Below are 24,948 nucleotides of genomic sequence, written 5' to 3' on the forward strand. Positions count from 1 at the left end.
ACCCACAAGGATCATCGAGTCCAACTCTTAAGTGAATGGCCCGTGCCCAGGGATTGCCTCAGAGAGGGATTTCTGGAAGCAGAAAGAAAGTTAACAACTAAGCAGCATCAGAAGGCCACTGATACTCACTATCTGTCCATTCTTTCATTGACCATGGATAAGGATCGTAGGACTAAAGCTTTTTCTCCTCTGTCTAATTAAAACATATTTTAAAGTAAAAAATTGGATCATGTTGCCTCTAGATCATGTTCAGAGGAAGAATCGTGAATTTTTACTCTGTTAGAGGGGTCACAAACATTTAGATACTGAGGGTTTTGAAAAAATTTGCCTGCTGACTCTCACAAAAAAAAGCCCCTCACCAGAGTCCAACTTGGTTTTTTATTGCTGATATGTTCTGTGGCATTCTGAAGCAGACAGAAGCATAAACACATTGCTAGATTAAGACCAAGGAGTTTGAGAGCTATTTTTACAGTTGCTGTTCAGAATTAACTCATACTAATCAAATTTTCGAGAAGCTTAAGCCTACAAGTCCAAATTACTCACAAAAAGTGAAGCTAAGATGTACATGGAGCAGCTTAAGGCATCCAAGTGAGCAATCACACACATTGGGAAAGAAGTTAAACATCAGACTTTAATTTTTACATCAGCAATATCTTGACCAAATGTAAAGTCCCAATCTTTCTTTTGAACACACAGATCCCACAGAGAACAAAGGCTATCATGAACTAGAAGCAGCAGAGAAAACTGCTTGCAACTACTTTTTTTGTAAATTCTTTATGGTGGCTAAAGTTTTTGGTATATCATGTATTAGGAGAGACTAAACATGACGGCTGGAATTTACACAGTGCCCTCTACTTTATGTTGCTTAACTATGGCCTTAACTAGCATCCTGCCAACCTGAATCCAAGATCCTCCCTTCAAATTAGTGTCCCCTTACAGCCATGCACATGGACTCTTTACACTGCGCAAAATGCAAACTCTTATTACTGATTCATTTTCTTACAACAAATCATTTTCTCCCCATGGAAAACATGCAGAAAAGGAAGCATTTGCGATCATTATCTAGGAGAGGCCTTGTGTAGCCAGCTGAGCATGCATGAAGCAAGCAGAAAATTCAGCCTCCTTTACAGCTGCCAGTGGTGGTGAGGATGAAGAAGACAATGACCCCATCAGTGCTCAACACTGCTTCTCGAGTCTCAGGTTCCCTTCGTAATGGGGAGGTGAAGCTAAACCAGGCAGCTGTCATTTCCCTGCACTCAGAGTACCTCTGGAGCCTGTGGCAGTTGTACCTGACTGGTGTGGCACTCCTTGCTGAAATATAAGGGAGGCACTGCATTAAGTAACATACCCCATTGTTGGTTTTAAAAACACCTGAGGGACTGGGTAACTGAACCAGTGCAGTACCCTTTCTTCTGAATCAAAGTGAATTCCAATATTTTACTGTTTTTTAAAAATATATATTTTACTTAATTCTTCAAGGTGTAAAGATACCTCCAATACTGTGACCTCTCATAAATATAAGTACTAGATTAATGTGGAGAAGATATTCTTTGAACATCATAAAAATCTAATCTTCCATTTAAACTATGTCCACTAAGCACATAGTTATATAAAATGACCTTTCAATATAATTTAAGTATTTTATTATACCATTAAAGTCCAGTATATGAAAAAAACCCATTAGTTTTAAGTAAATAAGGCAGTGCACAATGAGTATGCGCTTTGCACCTAGCAATCTCCTTTGGAGCAAGTTATTTTTAGCTGAAAGATAGACTTCCCACTGTTTATTTTAAAATTAATTTGAAATGCAACTAGCTGACAGAATCAACATCTGTGAAGACAAGACTTAGAGATTTATGCAAATGGTGATTTTCTGCATTAATTTGTGTTATAGAAAAGACTGTCAATTTCTTTGAGTATTTATGCCCTATTACTTAATGAGCTGTTTTGATGATGGAAGTCAAACTACCTTTTTATTTATAGTAGAAGATTGGCAAAGGTTTGGTAGAATATATGAGCCAAAGCACCAGTTCTGATATCTTGTCCAACTATTACAGGGGTGGTGCCACACAAATTACTATTTAACAGTTATAATGTACTTGTCTTGTAACTGGAGCTTGTAGCGGACAAATCCCAATGGCTGTATTCATGGAAGCTGTTCTACAATCAGTGGGATTTCTTCTGCAAATTAAGTTAAAGGGATTTAGGACATTGCTATAACTTCCTTGCAATCTGTTCTACTACCATAAACTTATGTTTTCCTCCTAACACACTCATGAATGCACAGTAATGCACTGAGAGAAGAGTAGCTGTCCTGTAAAAATGTGGCATACTGAGATTTTAACTGCATCAGAGAATTAAGACTACATTGTTTAACTTTTTAAATGGCTGTTGCTTAGGTTGAGCTAATATTTCATATCTTGAACTTTCTCCAAGCTTAAGGTTAGCAGCAGAGATCTGGTTTTGTGAAGACTGGAGGATTTTTGCTTCTGAGATCAGTTGGGCCTGGCTTTCATATTGTAATGACCCATTTAAAAGAAAGGCAGCATTCCCAGCTTTGTAACCTGAGATAGAGAGCAGTCAGCATACGGCCCCAAACTCCAAGAGATACCAGGACATGGAAGTCAGAGACATCAACGATATGTTTTGTTCTCCATACAGTGAATTTTCTTAGTGGCCTTTTTATACCTGTGCCTTTGAACAGTTTTCCCCTCCCATTCCTTCCTCAGGTGCCCAGCCACCCCTGTACTTTCTCATGGCTCAATATGTGCAGCCCAAGAAGACATGCAAAAATAAGAGATGGCAGATGGGTTAAAAACATTATAGCAAACATCTATATTTTTATACTTGGTATTAGATAGAAAGCCAGTCCATTGGGCCAAAAGAAGTAATGGCCAAAAGAAGGGTGAAATTAGTAGCCATGGCAACACTGAGCTTGTGCCTATTCACTGTCATCAGGAAACCATGTGAAAACATGCAATTTAGAGGCATTAGCAAAAGGAGGAGGTCTACTTGTTCCAAAACCCATACTGTGCCTTTTTATAAAGCACTTAGAGTTTCAAAATGATTGTAGGTTTTGTCTGTTTCAGTGTAGAAAACACTTTACTGTACAAACTCAAAATTTAGCCTCTAATGTCATCATTTTTGTTATCATGCTTGTCCTCTCTCTATTTGTAACAAAAAAAAAACCCACAGCAACAGTCCTGGACTTTTTAGGTTTGCTCTTCTCTGAGGGTAAGCTCCTAAAAATTTATCTTAGCAAATTCTGGTATTGCAGACCTCATATCATCTCCTACTTTATATAGTATGTCTTCAGTCATGTTTTGAAAATAATTATAATTGTCTTATTGCAAACTGATTCAGTGGTCTTTATTCAGGGCAGAAAATGTGAGAACTCCCCAGCCTTTTCTAGGAAGTCACACTCCTTTGGAGGGACGCCACTATTCACATAATCAATCACAAATTTTGAGTTCAAAATTTTCATTGACTTTAAACCTATTAAGAGATGTTTCAGTATAAAACTGCAAAAAGAAGCCACATACTGTAAATTACACACTTCTGAAACAATCATAACAAGGTGAATATGTATAAAAATAAAAAATAAATAAAAAATAAGGAGAGACTCTTATGTCTGGCCATCATATGAAAAATATTTCAAAATTTTCAATTCAGTATTGCTGGAACACTCCTTTATTGTTGATAACAGATCTTCTGATTTTCCAAGACTTAAGTCAGAAAACAGAAAACAAGTAAAGATATTTTCTGTTTGTAAAAAAATTGTATAATTTGCTGGAGAGAATATTTTCTCACTCTTCAAACATATACTTAGGATATTCATATATCTGTTAAAATTCAATATGCTAGAAGCTCTTATTGAAGTTTAAATGGCAACAGATTAAAATAATCCAAAACTTTATTAATGTATTGATATATATATTGGTAATTTGTCATTGCAAGTGGATCTTTACTCAGATACCAATTTATCTAGTCAAAATGTGTAGGTGTTTGTGAATCTGTCTTATTTTAATCATACTACATTAACTCTTTGAGGACTTCCTTTGTCATTTTGCATAAATAATAAAATAATTCTAAAACAAAATTCCTTGGTGATTTGAAATCTGAAGTTGGAGGTTTTTTTCAGAAGTTACACATGGGAGTTGGTCACACATTAGAAAAGCTTAAGCTTTTTTTTTGTTCGTTTGTTTGTTTTTTCCTTTCTTCAGCATTTAAACAATTAATTATACTGAATTCTACTGGATGCTTTACTAAGCACATTTTCCAAAATAGTTGGTGTTACATTATTCCCTGTGGGTAGGCATTTTTTGTCTCACATTTGATGGCCAGCTTCCCATACATCAAATTCAGGTTGATAATTACAAATTGCTGCTTAGCCATTTTGTTTGCTAAATGCATGACCCTTGAGGCTGCCTTATTCATTGTTATTTAATTGTTCCAAACAATGCACTTTCACTAAAATAGATACATTGGATAACCAAGCTGGAATGACAGAAACAAATAAATTGTCACTGGAATCAATCCATGTACACTCAGTCTAATCCACTATTAAAGAAATGGCAGTATTTTCATTCAGAACAGTCTGCTTCAATAAATACATTAGCTCCAATTTCCACTGATTTTCAGTGTTCTGTTCTCAATTAACGTAATGCTCATAAATATCCATTATTTATACCCAAAAGGCAAACAATTATTTCGTCAATGCAGACTGATTTTATAATCCTGTGTAAAACAAGCATTCCTGTACAAATCAAGAACAACATGAAGATATAAATCATGTATAGACATATTTTATATAAATTTTGTGGCTAATATTCACACTTGTGGGCATGAATCTTCTTTCTGTAACATGCTAGAGTACTGTTAAGCCATATGCTGTTGCGTTATCATCACAGTGCATAGGTAAAATTTCTCTATATTCCTTTGACAACAGAAATAGAACACCTCACTCAAAGAAAGACAGCCTTCACTACAGAAGGACTACAGGAAGACTGTTACACCCAGAAAATACAATTCTTTTATCTATACATATGGAGATAAACTGCTTCATGGTTCTCAGAAGGAAAGGAAGACCACTAATGTAATAAAAAATATGGTAGAATGTGACTTGTAGAGGTAATTTTCTTCCTAGTAGCTGGTACAATGCTGTATTTTGGGTTTAGGATGAGAATAATGTTGATAACACTCCAATGTTTTAGTTACTGCCAAGCAGTGCTTCCTCAGAGTCAAGGCCTTTTCTGCCTCTCACCTCACACCACCAGTGAGCAGGCTGTGGCTGCACGAGGAGTTGGGAGGGGACACAGCCAGGACAGCTGACCCCAACTGACCACAGGGATATCCCATACTGTACGGCATCATGGTCGACATATAAACTAGGGGGAAAGCTGACTGGTGGTTGCAGATCAGAGACTAGCTGGGCATCGATCAACGGATAGTGAGCAATGGCAATGTGTGCCACTTATTTTGTGTATTCTAATTCTTTTATCATTATTGTTTTTTTTCCCAATTCTCTCCCCCATTCCACTGCAGAGGGAGGATTGAACAAGTGGCTGTGTGAAGTTTAGCTACTGGTCGGGTTAAACTATGACAGAATCACAGAATCATTTAGGATAGAAAGAACCTTTAAGATCATGGAGTCCAATCATTAACCCAACACTGCCAAGTTCACCATCAATGGTAAGAAAATACCAATGATAAGAAAATAGTAACAAGTAATGAGTAATCATTTTGAGTAAGTAATGAGTAATGCTTTTTATACTTGCCCGTGGAAAGGTTGTAAATCTATCCAGTTCTTCCACAAAGCAAAACATCTGTAAACTGATTGCTGACATTACGATTAACAGGCTGGCAGTAAATACTACCAAACTCCCAAGTTTTTTTCCTGGTCCAAATATCTTATACACAAAATCCTCCAAAGCAGGAGAAATCTTTATAAGCCGAACTACTCTAAGAACCTGCACGGAAAAAGAAAATACAGCTGTATCAATGATTTGATTATCACATTAATCAAAACTTTTCAAAATATCAGGCAGTCATGGCCAAAAATGGACTTGCAGCCCTGTAGTCCAATAAATATTAGGTTGACACCACTTGTAACAGATGACAAGTTGTGTTAGGTCAAAAATATAAGACACAGAACATAAGCAGCATTTAGGCATACAGGCATGGGATGACAGCAGAAGTCTTGATAGTACAGGCATGGGAGGACTGAAGGACCCCAAGGCTGTAAACAACTCACAGATCACTAAGAGCCATTGGGTAAAGCTGGTTTTGAGGTAACAATGGGAACAAAGACATAGGCAAAACATATGACAGATAGTAAATCTGAATGTAATGCAGAATTAGAGACCAATGGAGGCTTATAGTGTGTTAGCAAACATAAGAATGGCTCCAGGCAAGGGTCAAAGCATATCAGTCTAGATTTAGCAACTGAGAATCTACTGCAGTGCTAGTAAATTGCTCTGGTTTGATTAGCATCACTTCTAAAAATTCATACTTATTCTAAGCAGGCAGGCTCCTGAACAGTCTTTGAAGAAACCCCTGCTTTGAGCAGCCAGCTAGATGAGATTACTTTGAAAGGCCACTCCAAAACTAGACTCACATAAAGAACTGCCAAATCTTTCCATTTCAGCGATCGAAGGCAAAATTGTTTGGCATTGTGTACTATGTAACCTAGCAAATTTGGTAATGAACATATTTTGCTATTTCATATTATATATAACATGGGAAATTTTGGGTGGCATTTCTCAGTATCAGAGGAAACAGCAATGTGTGCCACTGACATATTTGACACCTTGCAGTATTAGTATTGGCAGCAAAACTTTGATCTTGTGCTGAACTCCTGACCCATTTACTGCTGAGTCTACTTGAAAGAGCTGCTGACAGCTCTTATTCTCCTATTTCTGCTACTGATGGTGGCACAGTGACATGAATATCAGTATCAACAAGAGGCAGTGGCAACAACAGTAGTTGCTGAAGACAACAGGCAGCAGCATATGGAGCAACTGAGATTCTGCAGTTCTTTGGGAGAAAAAGACTCTCTAGTCCAAGGTATCATCTGGATTTCCACAAGAATCATATTGCAACTGAAAGGTAGGAATTACAGTGTAGTTATTGGTTGAACTATGTGCAAGTCAAATACAATTACTATGCTGTTTTTGGAGAGAAAATAAGTATGACAGTTGTTCACAGAATGAGATCACTGTACTTTGTAGTTTGCTAAATACTGTACAACTTTGGATTATGCATGAAACTCATCTCCCTACCATTTGTAAGGTATGCAGAATATGCTTGTCATTTAGACTTTACTGCGAAAGTGGAGCGAGAGAGAAAGTCGACTCAAGAGAGCAACTTATTCCAAACATACCAGAGCCCTTGTGTGAGATGGAATGAGCCTCCACCGTCTTCAGTAGTAAACAAAAATGCCAGATCAGAGGTTAGACTAGACTTTTGTAACATTAGCACAAGGTGAGATAAAGTCCTTTCTTTCATATAAGTACTGTGGTTACATTACATGAAACTGGATACCAAGGCAGACAATGAGATGAGGGAGATTTCCAAGTACTATGAACATGTAAATATGGTGCCTTCTTACTTACAAGATTTACTCATGGTGTAAATGTTAGCTCTGTTCCCATCAATACTAGTTTCAATACAGACCCCAGTGAGGTGAAGATTTCATGCTAGTTGGTATTCTGTTTTAGATAAATGCAATTATTTGCCTTACTTTTTTCCCCTGTCTTTGGGGAACTTTATTGACCTTTAAGCAACACACTAACCTTATTGTACTATTTGGTTTATTCATTTATTTTCATTAGGTGACAAATTGAATTTAACAAAAGTGCACTCTAATAAACATTTATGCATTTTGTGTAATTGGATTGCAAATTGTATTAAATTTGGGAGCTGTGGAAGATGCACTATTTGGATTAAAGATACGTTAAAGAACAAATCAAAATGAATAATACAAAAGAGGAACCACAGCTTTGTTACAAAGAATGCCTGCATCTCTTACAAGGAATGATAGCTATTCAGAAAATGACTCCGCCATATTTTCCCCAAGCAGAAATACAGTACCATCTCTTCAGTCCAGTAGAGGTCAAATTCTGTTTAAATCTCTCCCTTTTATGCTGGTTCATTACAGATCTCTGCAATAATATGCAAAATCTGTCATTTCTCCACTAGTTTTGTGTCCTATAGATTATTGCCATGTAACAGTTCTTTGCTGTAGTCTTTCACAGAGGACTTTCCAAAGTGTTTTGAATGAATGCACAGTGAATGCAAGAAAGATAGGTGGGAGGGTGGACAGTAGCCAGTGTAGTATAGAGTGAATGATGTGTTGGCAAAAGGTAATGGTAAAGACCAATGAATAATGCAAACTGAAATATATGCAAGGAAGACTAGACAAGCCAAACAATAAATCTGCTTGCTATCCTGGAATGTGTCAAGTAAGACTTCTGTTTCCAGTAATCTGTTTTATTCACTGACAAGGAACACATTTAACCTGTCATCATGAATACCTAAAGGCCTGGAAATCTGCCTAACATCAAGATGTATTCATGTGAAAAAGACTTTTTGACCTTGGTTGAGTTGAAAATGTGTTATCTAGCTTGCCCAGAACTTAATTGCAGAGGAATACAGTGTGTACCTCCCTTACAAGTTGACATCAAAGGTATTCAACCTTCCTATCCTTTGCCTCTTAGGGGATTTGGATTGCAAAATAAAATCCAAATCTTTCAGTGTAGCAGGTGTTTCTGCTTGTAAAATATGCGTCTTTCATATATTCTGGAAAAAAAAAATCACATCTTGGAATCTTCTGTCATAAAAGCTAGCATGTTGTAATTAAAAAAACACCACCACCTCAGCTCCACAAAACTAATTAAATCCATTAAAAAGAAAATACTTATTATTTTATTATCAACATCTGGCTACATTTTAATTATACTTTCAATCCTATGAGTTAGTGATAATGTTCCCTATTTAGTCCAAAATGTTCATAAGCTATACTTAAAATTCTTAGAAAGAAACCACCAGTCATAAGTGGACTCTTCCCTAATAAATATGGACCAACTATTAACCAAGTTGCTAACTTCTTTAACTGAGATCTCCCAGCTATGTTCCCTGTGTGCTTTTGACACAGCAGTGCAATGGCATACTCCTGACAGATCATCCTTTCTTCCAGGTTAGATGTACCATGCTGCACTGAGTAACCATACTTTACATATTTGGACAGTAAAATCAATGCTATAATGATCTAAAAGTCTTCAAATAATATCAGGTGAAAGCAAAATAGATTTTTTCACCTGAAAGCTTTCTTGAGCAGGTTTGTAGAATCATTCAGAAAAAATACAGGATGACATTTGCAGAAATCTGAAAAGACCATTATACTTCAACCCACACTTGGGGAGTACTCACAGTATGTGTCACTACAACTAATCAAATTGATTGACAGGACTCTGTTGGACAATTTACTATTTTCCTTTATTGATTATTACTTATTCACCATGCCAATCCATTGCTGAATAATGATATGAATCCTTTATTATATATATACTTAAAATTCCCTTTCTTTAGCACTATAGAATATAACACATTGTAATGAATCCCAGTGCTTTCTCCCAAAACTGGAGCAATCCTAGGCACTTCAGGGAGGATGAATGGGGAATTAGTTGGGCTGAATGACAGGCAGAATCAGAAGTCTGAATTAATAAGTCTTTTTTTGTCTCTCTTTCCCACTCTTCCACAAAGTGAAAATGTAGGAACAGCCTCAAGAAACACACTTTCCCTCTAGATAAGGAATGGCTGGGGAGCTTAAAACCCAACTCTAAGAAGATTCTGGAGAAATGACCTCAGAAGACCCACAGTAACTAGAGCAGAGCCTCTTAGTTAGGCATGTGACTGTCACAGAGATGAAGATTTGGAGGAATAACAGCAAGTGTACTGAGAACTCTGGGAGAGCAGCCAGGAAAACAGTGATGGACACTACAGGAAGGCAATGTTGTAAACAGCTGTATACAGGGTCAAGGCTCAATGAAAGACAGTGAAGAAACTAATCCAGAACTTACTGAACAGTGCAGGTCAGATAAAAAATGGGAGTTACTGAAAACAGAAAGGATTTCTCAGCAAAGTTCGAAAGAATCCTATTTCTGTAAATCCACCCAATGAACATAGTTAAGAACAGAGAGATTTGTTATCTTAAAGTTATTCTCAAAATGAGTCAATACTGTGAGAAAATTGAAATTTGTGTGAAATGTTGATAGGTTAAGGTTTTAAATTGATATATAGGGTAAAAAGTAAAAGTAGCTGATCATACCTGAAAATATGTAAATTGAGAGTGATAGAGGTCTGGATAAATATGGAGAGTAGTTCCAATTACAAGCAGCAACTCAAACTTGTGAAGAGATGAGCTGATGTATCCTGTGAAACCCAAACACCAGATCTTCAGGAGAGCTTCTAAATCAAACAGAACTGTGAAAGCAACCTAGATAAATATATAAGACAAGAAAGATGCATTCAAAACACTGAGTTAAATTAGAAGTTTTTTTGTCATGATGCCTATAGAGGCTTTGTAGGGCAAAAATAAAGATCTTCATAACATTTAACAAAACCAACCATATTCTAAACAAAATAAACAATAATAGATTTCACTTTATGAAAATTTCCAAAGACTCAATACAGATAGGTAGATTTCATGGTTTGGAAAGCATGAAATAATAAATCAATCCAGCTGATCTTTAACTTTATGTACATATATAAAAAGGAAAATATGAAGAGATTTATTTTTTCAAAATACGAAGCAATATAGACAAGCCGTCTGAAGAATTTTAAGAGACCTCATGAACAAACCACAGTTTAAGGCCTCTAGTTTGAAAATTGCTATTTCAATTTCCAAAAATATCCATAGAAATATGACAGCCAAAACAGGTAGCAAAGAAGTAATGGGACTTAAACACCTAAAACAAATTTTAAAAAGAGACAAAATTCAAATTTAGTCCAGAATTGGTTAATTTTCACAAAGGTTTTAAAGAAGTTGTGTCTAGTAGGAAGTTACAAGGGAAGAAATCTACTTGTAGGGATTGAATGACTTTGGGGTTCTTCCAGAGGCTTTGAAATATTTGCACAGTAAAATGTTCAGCTTGGACAAAAGGAGACAATTTTGAATAGGTTTACATCTTCAAAACTTATCTTCTCTTACTTCTCTCACTACCAAAAATACATCTGCCTAGACACACTTCTTCCTCATGTACCTTCTTATTTTAACACTACATGTACTCTTAGATGCTCTCTCCCTCACTCTCCAACAGCCAGGAAACCCAATGGAAAAGATGCTTTTCCTTGCCTCAGAAATGTTCCTCTCTGACCCTTTACACATGTTGGGGTTTAAAAGAGACACTAAAATAACATTAGGTCATATCTAAATACAACTAATACTTTCAAAGTGCAGTACAAGCATTAAGGAAAAACAGCTCAAATCTTCTTTGAGAAAAAGCATTATTAGTCTTTTAAGATGGAGAGACTAATTGACTGTGAATGATAAGGTTTACTAGATTTGGCAGGGTATAAAAAATTTAGAGACTAACATTTTAACTTTGAATTGACAGTGACAATCTCTGGGATGCTGCCTTAATTACTCATATTATTTAAAATTTAAACTCTACAGTCCCTCAAAAATATATTTATCAACATAAAAGAAGGAAGTTGTGAGATAGCTAAAAAAATTTTACTTATTTTATGTGTACAGGACTGTCACAAGAAGGAGTGGAGATGGAAATTAAATGCTGAAGTTTATGTCCTATGTTTATTCCCCTAATCCACACATCTATTTACAAGAAGTGCTACCAGCTATATCATACAGCTTCCTTGAGGGATGCAAAATAGTTATCAGGCTTCAAATGTCTTCTGAATGATTCAATCAAGGCAAAATGCTTCACAGCACTCCAAAAATCTCTTCACATTAGGAAAGAAAGACTACTAGAAGTATTTGTGTGCTTTCAGTCATGGGGACAATGCAGGGACACTTTCAGGCTCTTATTCTCAAATGGATCTGGCCAGTTTTTCAGCCTGCACTCTGGGATCTCAAAGAGGTCTAGGAGAACAATGAGTCAAGTTTGAAGAGACTACTTCTTTACATGAAAATCTCTATCTAAGACACAAGGTAAATATTTTATTAAAAAATCTTAAAAGTAAAGCTCACTTTTAATGACAACACATCTAACTGAGTCCTGAAAGAGAAGAGGGTCAAGGTAAGAAAAATGGAACAGTGGGTAGAAAGCAGCTGGGATTCAGCTCAGAGCAGGTGGAATAGTCATCATCATGGCTAGGCTTTGTGAACGAAGATTTGGGAAGGACTCTACCCACATTTGCTACAAGCGCACTGGTGACTAAAGAGGCCAATGCGAGATAGACAAGTCTGGTTGCAAAAGGCACAGCAGAAAGACTCCTTAGGTGGTATTGGCAAGACACGATTCTTTCTGCGTTGTCTTTTCTCCTCAAGAGTGATCCTGCATGCATTCTCAAAAGAAGCATCAGTGTTATAGATAGTGCATCTCCAGGCCTCCCGATTGGAGGCCAGAGTAGACCAGTGATGAAGATCAATATGGCTGAGGCTGAGATGTTGTTTCAGGGAGTCCTTGTATCTCCTCTTTGGGGCTCCTCTCTTGCGGCAGCCAGTGGCAAGTTCACCATAAAGCAGGATCTTAGGGAGGCGGTGGTCCTTCATCCTTGAGACGTGTCCTGCCCAACGCAGCTGTGTTCTCAACAACATGGCCTCAATACTCATAAGTGCTGCCTGTTCTAGAACAGACGTATTAGTCACATAATCTGACCAGTGGATGTTTAGGATTGTATGGAGACAGCGTTGATGGAAGCGTTCTAAGAGACGCAGGTGGTGGCGGTAGATGACCCATGATTCGGACCCATATAAAAGAGTAGACAGCACAATGGCTCTGTAAACACTGATCTTTGTGCTTTTCTTCAGGTGTTTATTTCACCAAACTCTTTTATGGAGTTTTCCGAAAGCTCTGCCTTTGCTAACCTGTTGTCTATCTCTCCATCGATCTTACCATCCAAGGAGACCATTTAAATACACACATATACACTTCAGAGCACACAGGCTTCCTATTAGAACAAGACTAACAAATATGATGTTCACTGTATTTTAATTTATTCTAAAAATGTGTGGGCAGGATCATTTGCATTTCACATGCTTGTCAAATCAATTCAAACCACTGGCACTTAAAAATGTATCAAATGGTTTGCATAACATTTGATTACATTTATACACCTGTCTTCCTGCTGACAGAGATTGTATTTTTTTCCTTCCTTGTAATTAATTACAGAAGATTCAGAATATCTGACTAGAACTTTTTGTTAGATGTGAAATATAATACAACTTTATAGTTTTGCGGGTTTTTTTTAAAGCTCAAATCATTCCTTTCATTGCTGTAGAGACATGGGAAAAGCAAACTCAGATATGAAGCCAGAGCAGACCCACACAGAAAAAGCAGGTGTAACACATAAGCAGCCACTGAGCAGCCACTCTCTATCAGGTTGCTAATTTTGCAAAGAGGAGCTAACAGGAATGGGCTGTTTCTCTGAGAGCTACCTCCCATTTGATCAGCTTCCACCTGGAAGCCTTATGGTATTAATGGCACCTTCAGCAACATTATGTTTTGCCAGAAGCCACTTAACAGTTTTTTTTCAGAGGCAGAGTTCAGTATCAGTGAAAACCCAACAGTGACAGACTCAGTTTGTTTTCTTTGTAACAGTGGCTCATTTGCAGGGTAATCAAGCTGTCGGGAAAGACAAGGATTCTTCCCAGCAGGATCAGTGGGATTAAGGGCACAGACCTCTTGCACTTCTCTCACTACTAGATTTGACACAGCACTCAGTCCGTCCTTTATCCACGACAGGGCAAAGGCAGCAGTGCAAGGGGACAGGCTACAGAAGGAATCTAGGAGGAACTGTATAGGAGCACCTAGTTTTGAACTCTGGTGTCCAGACACTTTCAAGCAATATTTGTGGAAATCTTACACATCTCAAATAAGACTATTAGCCTGTAACATGTTTTAATGGAAGACAATGTGGGAGATGCATATAAACCAAACATCCATCTCTTTTCTGTCTAGGTACTGAGCAGTTAAAGCCAACATCCTCATTAAAAATTACCAAAATGAGTGTGAAGCCCTACTCTTTCCAGGTTCTCAGATACTGCACTGGGGTTTTGAGTAATCCTGTTAAAATTCTGTTTTTGCTTAATCTGCAGGGCTGATGTATAAAAGTTGAAATGCCTGTCAGAACCTCTTATTTACTACTGGGTATACAAACTTATGCAAAGAATGGATCTGGGTTTAGAATTAATTTTATCTTCTCATCTAGCTTTTGCCTTCTTGAGTCTGTCTTCTCTTTCCAACAGTGAAAACAAGTTTCTTTTCTCAGTATTGGGCATCTCAATAGCTTCACTTAGATTTGTCTACTGAGCTTAAGCATATGTATTTCTACAGTTCCAGACCACTAAAATGTCTGATCCAGAGAATGGACCAAGTGAGCTATTTTCTTAGACATATATGCTCCTAAAGCCAGCAGCTCCCAAGATGACTTCTGGAAAACATAACAGAAAGCCATGCTTGCTGTAATTTATCTGGCCATTTCCTTTAGCAAGGGGAATCCTCACTGCTGTTGGCTGCTCAAGTTAGCTCCCACTGAAGGGAAAGCTTTCTGCAGCCTAGTCTAATGGAAAAGACAGAGCAACAGCAGTGCATCCTGCTCCAACCAGTCGTCTTCACCAAGGAAACAAAGTAGCCACTGTGGAATAATCTGCATTGCTTCAGTATTCAGCCTCTTCAAGGCTCTTAAATACATTTTCTTTGTTCACCCTGTACTGGAAAGAACAAGTTTCACAATAACCAAGTAGGAAATGACACCAGTTTATCAATTCCTCCTCTCTCCTACGATTTTTTTACTCTTCTGCTGTTCTTATACATTCCTTTATACCTCCTTCTATAAGATACTAGGGTTTTGTTCTTGTTTGATTTTTATAGTGCCTCTAGTAAAGCATAACAGGCTTAAAAAAAAAAAAAGAAAATCAACAAATAGACATAAAAAAATGCTTTACAAATAAAACCCCCCACCTTTCTCTATCCCAGAATACTTTACGCTATATAATCAGAAATGTAAAATGTAGAATGTAAGCAAATGAATTTTCTGACAACCTCTCCACTAATAAATCAATCATCTAAGCTATACAGAAACACAAAAATGTATTGTTAAAGAAATTTGGACATAATTTATAGGACAGAATTATAATACACTAGTCTTCATGATACACTCACCTTGAATAAACTCTGGCAAGTATTTCTGTTGTAAAACAACCTCGCAAACCCTGTACTTGAAATAGATGTTGACTAGATTGTTTCTAGCACTGATTATTAAAAGCACAATTATACTATATATTCAGAGCCAAAACAGAAATAGGACATGCAGTGATCCCTATTTTGAAGAAAAATAGAATTAATGTTATTTTGTTAAGAATCCGGGCTCCACTTGTTGTATGCTAGGCATAAAGCAAAAATGCCTACTGTGAATTCACGGTCTCAGGCTTTAAAGCTGACTTAATTACTTTTTTCTGGCCAAGCACATTGTACTGGATTTGCCTGCAACAGAGTTAGCTTTCCTCAACATAGTTTGTATAGTGCTATTTTGGATATGTGCTGGAAACTGTTGGTAAACAGGAATGTTTTAGTTGTTGCTGAGCAGCACTTGCACAGAGTCAAGACTTTTTCTGCATCTCTCCCCACCCAACCAGCAAACAGGCTGGTGTTGGAGCTGGGAGGGAACACACCCAGGACATCTGACCCCAACTGACCACAGGGATATCCCATAACATATGATGTCATGCTCAGCATATAAAGCTAGAGGAAGCAGAAGGAAGAGAGAGACATTTAAAGTGATGATGTTTGTCTTCCCAAGGCACCGTTATGGGTCATGGAGCCTGGCTTTCCTGGGGATGGCTGAACACCTGCCTGCCCATAGGAGGTGGTGCATGAATACTCTGCTTTGCTTTGCTTGTGTGCGTGGCTTTTGCTTTACCTATTAAACTGTCATTATTCTCTATCCATGACTTGTCTCACTTTTACCCTGATGATTCTTTCCCTATCCCATTGTGGGACAGTGAGCAAGAGGCTGTGTGGGGCTGAGCTGCTGGTTGGGGTTAAACCACAATGGAAAGTAGAATGAGTTTCCCTGTCCTCAATTCTACCCTCATCTGTAGGGGTGTCATAAGAGAACCCAGCATATGCTGATGGGTTTTATTCTGATGTCTTATTTTTAGGAGAATCTTTTTCATGTTAATGTTGTTTCTTAAATGCTGTATTGGGTCTGGCTGAGATTGTGTTCATTTCCCCATAGTAGCCCGCACAGTCTGTGCTTTGCACTGGTAGCTACAGGGACGTTGATAACACACCGATGTTTTGGCTACCGCTGAGCACAGCACCAACACTGTAACACTCCTTCCTCAATCGAGGGCAAGATCTTGGGAGGGGACACAAGTAGGCCAGCTGACCCAAACTGACCAAAGGGATATTCCAGACCACATGATGTCAGCTCAGATATAAAAGCTAAGGAAAGAAGCAGGAAGGCAGGCATTTGTTAACTCCAATGGCTGCCTGCTAAGGAACGTGCTGAAGCCCTGCTTCTTGGAAGTGGCCGACCATCACTGCTGATGAGAAGTAGAGAATAAACCGTGTTATCTTTCGCTTCGCTTTTGCACACAGAAGCTTTTGCTTTGCTTTTGCTTTAATAAACTACCTTATCCCAACTCACAGGTTGTTTCCATCTTACTCTCTCCCCTGTCCGGCTGGGAAAGGGAGTGATAGAGTGGCTGGGTAGGCACCTGGCGTCCAGCCAAGGTCAACCCACCACAAACGCTCTTAAAACTCAAGATAGAATAAGCACAAGACATTTCACAATTACTCTTGTAATTGTTGGCCAGGCCAACATTGACTCAATATTCACACAAACTACAGCTATCTCCAGCAGCATGAGAGACAATAGAGTATGAGCAGCAGTGCTATCTCTACAATATGCACTTTTTTTATGGTTTGGACTCTGGTGCTGTCTTTTAACTTTTTTCTTGATTTCATTTTCATTTTCAACAGTTCCCATAACTGGTGAACTCTCAGCTTCATACAATTTTACGAGATCAGATACAAATACTAAAACTAAGATAAAAAATGTGTATCAACTCAAGCTTCTTTAAAAAAAGGAGATTCATGAAGCATTGCACTGTTATGAACTAAAGGGTCTAAAGGAGAGCATAAAACCACAGAGTATTGCCAATAAGGCAATACCAACAAAAGAGAAACCACAAGGAATATTCTGCTATCATGTACTCTAGCCTAAGAAAGTCTCCTCTGGCTCCAAAAATGGAGTGTGGAACTATTGAAGCCAGGGAAACTGCAATAACCATAAAGCTAAACATGTACCTAACCCAGGTAACTGTGATGAACACTTTGAGAGAGTTGATCTTGGTGCACTGGTGAAAGAACTGATCTTTTTACTGGCTTTTTATTCAGATAAAGTCATAATTCACAATGCCCATGGAAATAAATCTTTATAATAAAGAATCACACAATACTGACTTCACTCAATTCAGGAAAAACAAGTATCTATTTGAAGCTATGCCAGTACATTAGTACCAAAGATTTCAATTATTTTTTTTTAACTGAATTGAATAGTACTAAAAAGACATGTATGGAAGGTTCTAGTATCTCTAGTGCATGTTCTACAGTAAAATCCTTGACCAGTTAATGACTCAAGCAGGCTCCCTGTCAGAAGGTCACTTGCACTCCACTTCACTGGTTCAGGAGCATAGACTCCTCCTTCACCAAATTTATGACTGGTTAAATGTGGTTTTTTGCAGTATGCTCTCCAGATTGCTGAAGCCAGACTGTTTGTAACACTATTTTGGTTATGCTTAAGGACCTTTTGGAAGCTAAGTATGTAAAAATGATTTAGGGAAAAGTCCTATATTATTTTTTTAAAAAGAAAGTATTTTGTCATCTTTTTAAAGTCTTCTGAATGTTACACTCCTGCTGGAGAAAGATAGCAACTTAGCAGTCATGCATTGCCTGCAGATGTTATTCTTAAGCCTCAGCTCATTACCACTGACATTTTGTTTGAGGAAATTACCTTTCAAAAGGTTGTAAGATAGAGCTGTCAGCTATTGTCAGACAAAGGAAGTCGAACAAGTTAGCAAAGTATTCTCGGAATGCTTAAGGGAATAAAAAATTACATACTAAAATGTTCTTGACATTCACATTTTTTACTTTAGCTTATCTTGAAAATTATCCAGATAGTTATTTCAGCATACTCACCTCAGCTAGGTAAAATTCATCATATTGTCTCTTGAAATTTTCTCCTTTGTAGTAGTTACTAGCAGCAACAATCACATCGACAGCAACCATGCTTAGTATGAACATATGAAACACAGATGACCTCATCATTTTCTGCAAAAGAAAAAGCAAATTTTATCATCAAAATGAGTCAAACCACATGCATTTTAAAGTTCTTTTACATTGTCAAAACATAATCAGCTATAATAACAGCTATACGTTCTTCATATGATTGTAATTTATTTCTCTTTAAAATACAGTTTAATATATTCCTTCAACTGGTTTACATGTGCAAGTTTGGGGTTTTTGTTTGGTTTTTGTTTGTTTTTTTTTTTTTTACTTTACAGTTTTTATTTGCTAACTGACTTCTTACTGAAGGTTTATAACTTAACATGATATCCATTACTTGAGTATGTTTTAAAGCATAAACTGTACTTCTATCTACTCAGTTGGCTCTGATTAATACTCCTTCATTAGGATTTATTCTTACAAATCTTGTTCAGGAAAAAGTAACATCAATTCTATCTTGTGCATTGCTTTTCCTCAAGAAAATCGTGTAATGTGGGATTCATCTGATGTCAAACTATTGCCTAAAGTAATAAAACATATAGAATATATACACATCTGGGTCTATGAGCTATGAAGTACTCACAGATAATTCACATATCTATGCACTTAATGCTTTATGTCACTGCTGCCGCAACCCCAGAGGAGGAAAGAGAAACAGAGGCATGGAGCACTGGTCAAGAGTTTATACCCATAAGTTGCCAAAACAGTAGTGATAAGATACATAAGATGTTTACAGAAGTTCAAAGAAGTAACTTCTAAGCCCCCACCACAAAGATTGTGGACTTATGATTTACCCTGAAAACTAATCACAATCCTCATTGGGTCAGCCACAGCTGTTCAGGAAAATAAAACTCAAAATATAGAAGAACTCTGCCTCCCCTCAGCTTCTTGCTAAAAACACTGTATGCCTCTACTGGTTTCCGTTCACATAATCACATAGTAAATTAGGTTGAAATGGATGTCTTGAGATTATCTAGTCTACTGCTGCCTGCTTAAGCAGAGTCAGCTAGAGCAGGTATTCCAGAATTGTGTCCAGTCAGAGTTTGAGTATCTTGACAGAAAAAGGCTCCACAACCTGTCTGTTCAACCTATTCCACTCTTCGACCACCTTCACAGTGAAAGAGTCTTTTCTTCTGTTTGGATGTTCAAAATTAGACAACTGTCCCAGTGGAAGACAAATAAGATCACAGAGTCTCTGAGATTAGAATCTCAAAGGGCTTCTTGAGATGTTCTTGTCCAATCCCTCTGCTCAAAGCAGCATCACCTAGAGAATGTTGCTTAGGACCACATCCAGTCAGGTTTTGACTATCTTGAATGATGGAAACTCTAACACCTGCCCGGGCATGCTTGTCCTGCATTTTTACAGTGAAAATTTTTTTTCATGTTTATTTAGTATTTATTGGTGTTTCAGTTTGTGTCCATTGCTTCTTATCCTACCATTGGACACTGCTTAGAAAAGCCTCACATTAAGTATTTTTTCATACTGCCAAGATCTACTTCTGAGTTTATTATCTCCAGGCTAAACAGTTACAGCTCTCTCAGTATTTCCTCGTATGAAAGATGCTCCAGCCCCTTTATCATCTTTGCAGCCCTCTATTAGACTCTCTAAAGAATTCATGCCTCTTGAATTCCACCAGAGTTTTAAGGTAGCTTGCTTAAATTGAAGCTGAATGGAGATAAGCACATATTTGCAAGCATTTGGCTGATAGGCTTGCCTCGATTCTTAATATCTGGACTTGTTGTGTGAATTACAGGTCACATTATGACAGATCAAGCACTTCTCATGCAAGCTGGCTTCCTTTTGACCCTAGTGACATGAAATGGTTGTATATTCCAGCCCAGAAAGGGAGGCTCAGGAGATAAAGCCTTACATTCAGAAATTGACAGAACAAGCCTGAGTTAATAACAATGTCTAAAGACAGGTAAGTCACAAAAATAGTGGCTAAATAAGGTCTTGCTTTTATGTTTAATCCACAAGGCAAGCTATAAGAATACCATAAGTAAAGATAGGGCTACTGGCATCCAGCATGCATTTTTTTCAACGGTGTGATTCAAACCAGGTAGCATCCTATCTGTTACATTTTCATTTCACATGAATTCTAACCAGATAGTCTCTCTGCATATTTTACACTGCATTTTTAAAAGTGTCAGAATTTTCTTCATAATAACAAAGTATTCTGTCTCAATTGTGAAAGCACTTGCTAAAAGAAACTAGTAAGTTAGGCTGCAAAATGCACTTATCTCTCCTTTCATAAAAAACAACAGCGAAGCAAAATGGTAATACAGGAAGAACAAAAATGACAAACTGTCTTGGTATACATGTACATACATGCACACTTTCTCATATAGACTGTACCTTTGGACACTGTCGTGATTTAGGAATGACACTGCCCAATTTAGTGCTCTTACTGAGACTCTTCAAACCCTGCTGCTGCTCACTTGCTCCCCCCATTGCCTTGTGCAGCTTTAGGTCATTTCTTCTCATCCTGTCACTTGTCACTTAGGAGAAGAGACCAACTCCCAACTCAGTGCAGCCTCCTTTCAGGTAGTTTTAGGGAGCCTCCTTTTCTCCAGGCTAAACAGCCCCAACGCCCTCCGCTGCTCCTCAAAAGACTTGTGCTACGGCCCCTTCACCAGCTTCCTTGCCTTTTCTGGACTCATTGCAGCACCTTTTACTTTTCACTAAAATTCAATAAAGCTTCTTGTCCAGGCCGCCTTCCCAATTGAACTAAAAGGAGACTATTTAGCTAACAGAGAGTATTATTTTGAATAATATGATTCAACATTAAGGTAATACAGAAGGAGGCTCAGATAGGACACAAGCTAGGCACACGCTATGCAAAGGTAGAAACCGCTGGCTGAGGCATCAAATGAGGATGCAGCTGTGGTGAGGAATGCGAAAAGCACCTAACTGCTGGCAGAAAGACAGAGAGCACAAAGGGTCAGCAAGGTGGAGGTATCCAAGCAAATACCTCCACCACATGCACAGCAAAAACACTATGCTGAGGAGATCCAAAAAAGAAATTTACTACTTTTAGATCCCAGGACTGTCCAGTTCATAGGGGCCAGATCGGTGTCTTAATTTTTTCTACAGCATGTCAGAATCTAGCTGCTCACTTGGCATAAATGCTGTGCATGATAAGCAGTTTTCCTCTCAGACAGACTGCAATATCCTTAGATCAATCACAGTGCTCTAGCCCCCACACCTACTGTGACCAGCTTTCCCCCTACTTTAATCTGTCTTAGTTTGCTCTTTCTACATCACACAATGGTTTAGATGCATCTCTGCTGCAATTTTTGACCATGAGAATTCACTACCTCTTTACGTATTTTTGTATTTGGAATGAGGTCTAAGTGAAAGCTGAATTTAGCCAACAGCACTTGCCCAAGCCTTAAAATTTATTTTGGATCACCGCATCAGTAGTGTGTCATTTGGATTACAGCCCTTTTCAGGGCACACAGTGGTTGAAAATTCTCCACACAAACTTGAAAGAAGAGACATAATGCCAATTTTTGTTCTTGTTTAATTTACTGACCTTTTTTCAGGCCTCGGATGTCTGTTTCTTAAACTATGTAAGAATGAGATGAAAGAAATGTTCTGATGTTGCTGTCAGCCAGTTGCATGGTGGGAAAATTGTATCTAATATTAAATTGGACTTAAGATTACCTATGTTGAAGAAGTCTCAAGCGAAATGCCTTGTTACTGCCATCAAGCAACTACAACAGTGATGAAGTTCTTACATTTACTATGAATCACTTGTAATACTGGCAACTCACTTCATGCAGAATACTGATTCTCAGTGTCCACAACACTGTGAAGAATGTGGATGGCAGAGTGCATTAAAGATGCAGTAGCCATAAAAACCAATACCCAAAAAACTGTTAATGATCCAAATTCTTTCAGTGTTTGGAAATGGACAAAGAAGCCGAGGATTTGCTTTGTGCCCAGATGGGAATCTCACGACAACAGAAAAGATTTCTAAAATACTACTTATTTATTCAACACTAGGGATGTGCTTGGTGCAGCTGAGGGACTCTGGATGAAAAACTGTATTTAATACCCCAGATTCACCCAAAAGCTCAAGTAAGCAATGACACTGCAATTGCTGACAGGTGAAAACTATCTGGCTCACTTAGTCTTACAGAGCATTACCATGTATGGCCTAAAGCAGTCTTTAGTCATTCCACAAGTATCAGAATGGGGTACATTACTTCAATACTCCTCCCATATTCCTGGATGGCAGAGGCAGGATGATTGACGTAAATTGCCTTTGCCAGCTCACTGCCCTGGAGAAAATCGACAGCAGCTGCCACCTTACACAGCCAGAGCCACACAGATGCTAGCTCAGGAAAGCAATGGTCCATGCAAAATGCAGTCACTAAGCAAACTATAATAACTGAATAAGAAACTACCTTTTCCTAATGCTAAACTGCTTCTGGGGGCTTGATACGTACATCAGGTCACTCCTTGTATCACCATCCTTTATACAGGATTTTTCTTTCAAGTCCATAATAGATCATGCTTAGTAAGCAAGATGGTAAGTATTGCAAACTTCTAGGGTCTGACAAACTTAATAATGAAAGAACCCATGGGCCATGATACCCTCATATTACTAGCTCAAAACTGACCCAGCTGGTAATGTTCAATATTATCACATGAAACCTTGAAAGAGGTGTCTTCAAAGGGCTCATTGTTTCAGTTCAGACCCACAGAAATTTAGATTGCATTTGACAAAACTAACACTCTTGGTGGTGATCTAAGAAAAAAAAAAAGAGGAAAAAATGGCTTGATAAAAAATTACCTACAAAGCCCTCAAGCTTATTAGTACTGAGCAAGACATGGTGAAGATCTGATATGCAGGAAAGCTTTGCTTATTTTGGCCATTTAGTCTGTGAAAAGCTTAGAGTGCATAATTGTCAAACTGGCAGGGTAGATCTTGAAAGTACCAAATCAATTAAGGAACAGTGTAAACATCATTTAACTAAAAGACTTTGATAATCACTATATGGATAAGCAGCTTTTTTGCAGATTTTGATACTCTTGAATTACACATTCATCAACAGGAAAAATATGGTTGTATCTGTATTTCTTTATATTTTAGATATACTATATCACTTCATAAAACAGAGTATCTCCTCCTTCATCTTTTAATGCAATGGCCCTGGAAGGCTGCTTACTCCCTTTTCATCTTCACTGGCTTTTGCTCTTTGCCCAAGGAAGCTAGGTCCTGCTAAAAGATTCCTGGCAAGCTTCCAGCTATGGCTGTTTAAAGACCTTACACTGGCTACATGATCATCGTGGTTAAGTTTACACCTATCATTATAATGATGTTGTAGATTATTATGTACTCCTCTCTACACATGCCTACAGGAAGACCATCCTCTCTGGTAGCTAGAACAGATTTTGATTTCTTAAAGTTGTTTAGATGTGCACAAAAGAGTTGGGTGATATTATAGAACAGTTATTGCAACTGAAAAGCTTACATTTGTGCTACTCCATTCTTTTTTACTTATGGGCCTGATGCAGCCAAGCCTCTACCACTGTAGTGACATTAGGGTGAATAAAACTCCCAGCTTATTTCCATGCACAGAACCACCACAACCTGTGGTGTTACATTCTGTAATGACACTGCAAGTCTTATGGTACCCAATGACTTCTTAAAGTCCCATTAGCTGAAGTTATGTGGGCATAACTTGTTCAGAAGAACTAACAAAGCATAACTCAGGTTCATCATTGTAGTATGGAAAACACTAGGTCAAATGAAAAAAAAAAGTATTTTAAGTAAGTTCTCATTCTTCCTAGCCAATTTTTCAGAGCTCAGCCCATGACTGCTAAATACTTACAAAGAGATGACGGGTTTTATAGAGCAGGACAAGTTTAAGGTGTATGCATAAAATTTATACCACTAAGAAAGTAACACAAAGGTCAGTCAGTTTGATGTTGAAAGAAGGATACATAATAAAATGCCTCAGAAATAATTATAATGTACAAGACTAGAAATAGCAAAACACCCTTGACTTTAGGATTCTATGACACAAGGTTTCTAAGAGTCACTGAGCAAAGATTCAATTGTGGCATAAAGAAAAGGGCAAGTTTTTTTATCCTATACATGTTTAGTATACTTGTGGTGTTTATTTTGTCCCTTTTCTTTACAAAGTGCTTGAAGGTACCTTGAATATGAAAGACGCTTTAGAAAATCACATTCTATACACTGTTAATCATAGATAATTCATGGAGTGAATAGGATAAATTTGATTTTCATCTTGTTGGTTAATGGCCATCTGAGCAAGTACAAAATTGTGAAATTGCAGGAAATTTTCCCTTTTGTTTGCAGTACATTGTAGAGCATTTTACAAGCTATGTAACTAATTTTCTATAAACCATTTTGCTTTCAACTTATTTTATGACTGCCTGAAAAAGATATGCTTATAAGGAGAATTTAGCAATTATTGTCATGCTCTGCAATCTGAACAT

At 37.7% G+C, this 24,948-nt stretch overlaps 1 protein-coding gene across 4 annotated transcripts in view; it reads right to left on the reverse strand.

The window, feature by feature from the left end:
• NALCN (sodium leak channel, non-selective) overlaps positions 1–24,948 on the reverse strand; it is a 232,806-nt gene that overhangs the window by 102,107 nt on the left and 105,751 nt on the right. For all 4 annotated transcript variants that reach the window (XM_027674690.1, XM_027674688.1, XM_027674689.1 and 1 more), the window contains 3 exons: positions 18,387–18,518; positions 10,328–10,495; positions 5,778–5,969 (listed from right to left, as the gene is read on the reverse strand). In XM_027674690.1, coding sequence (XP_027530491.1) covers positions 5,778–5,969; positions 10,328–10,495; positions 18,387–18,518 — 492 coding nt within the window. The remainder of the gene's footprint in view (positions 1–5,777; positions 5,970–10,327; positions 10,496–18,386; positions 18,519–24,948) is intronic.

This window comes from Neopelma chrysocephalum, unplaced genomic scaffold, assembly GCF_003984885.1.
Source record: "Neopelma chrysocephalum unplaced genomic scaffold, ASM398488v2 Primary Assembly neopelma1_25, whole genome shotgun sequence".
NCBI lineage: Eukaryota > Metazoa > Chordata > Aves > Passeriformes > Pipridae > Neopelma > Neopelma chrysocephalum.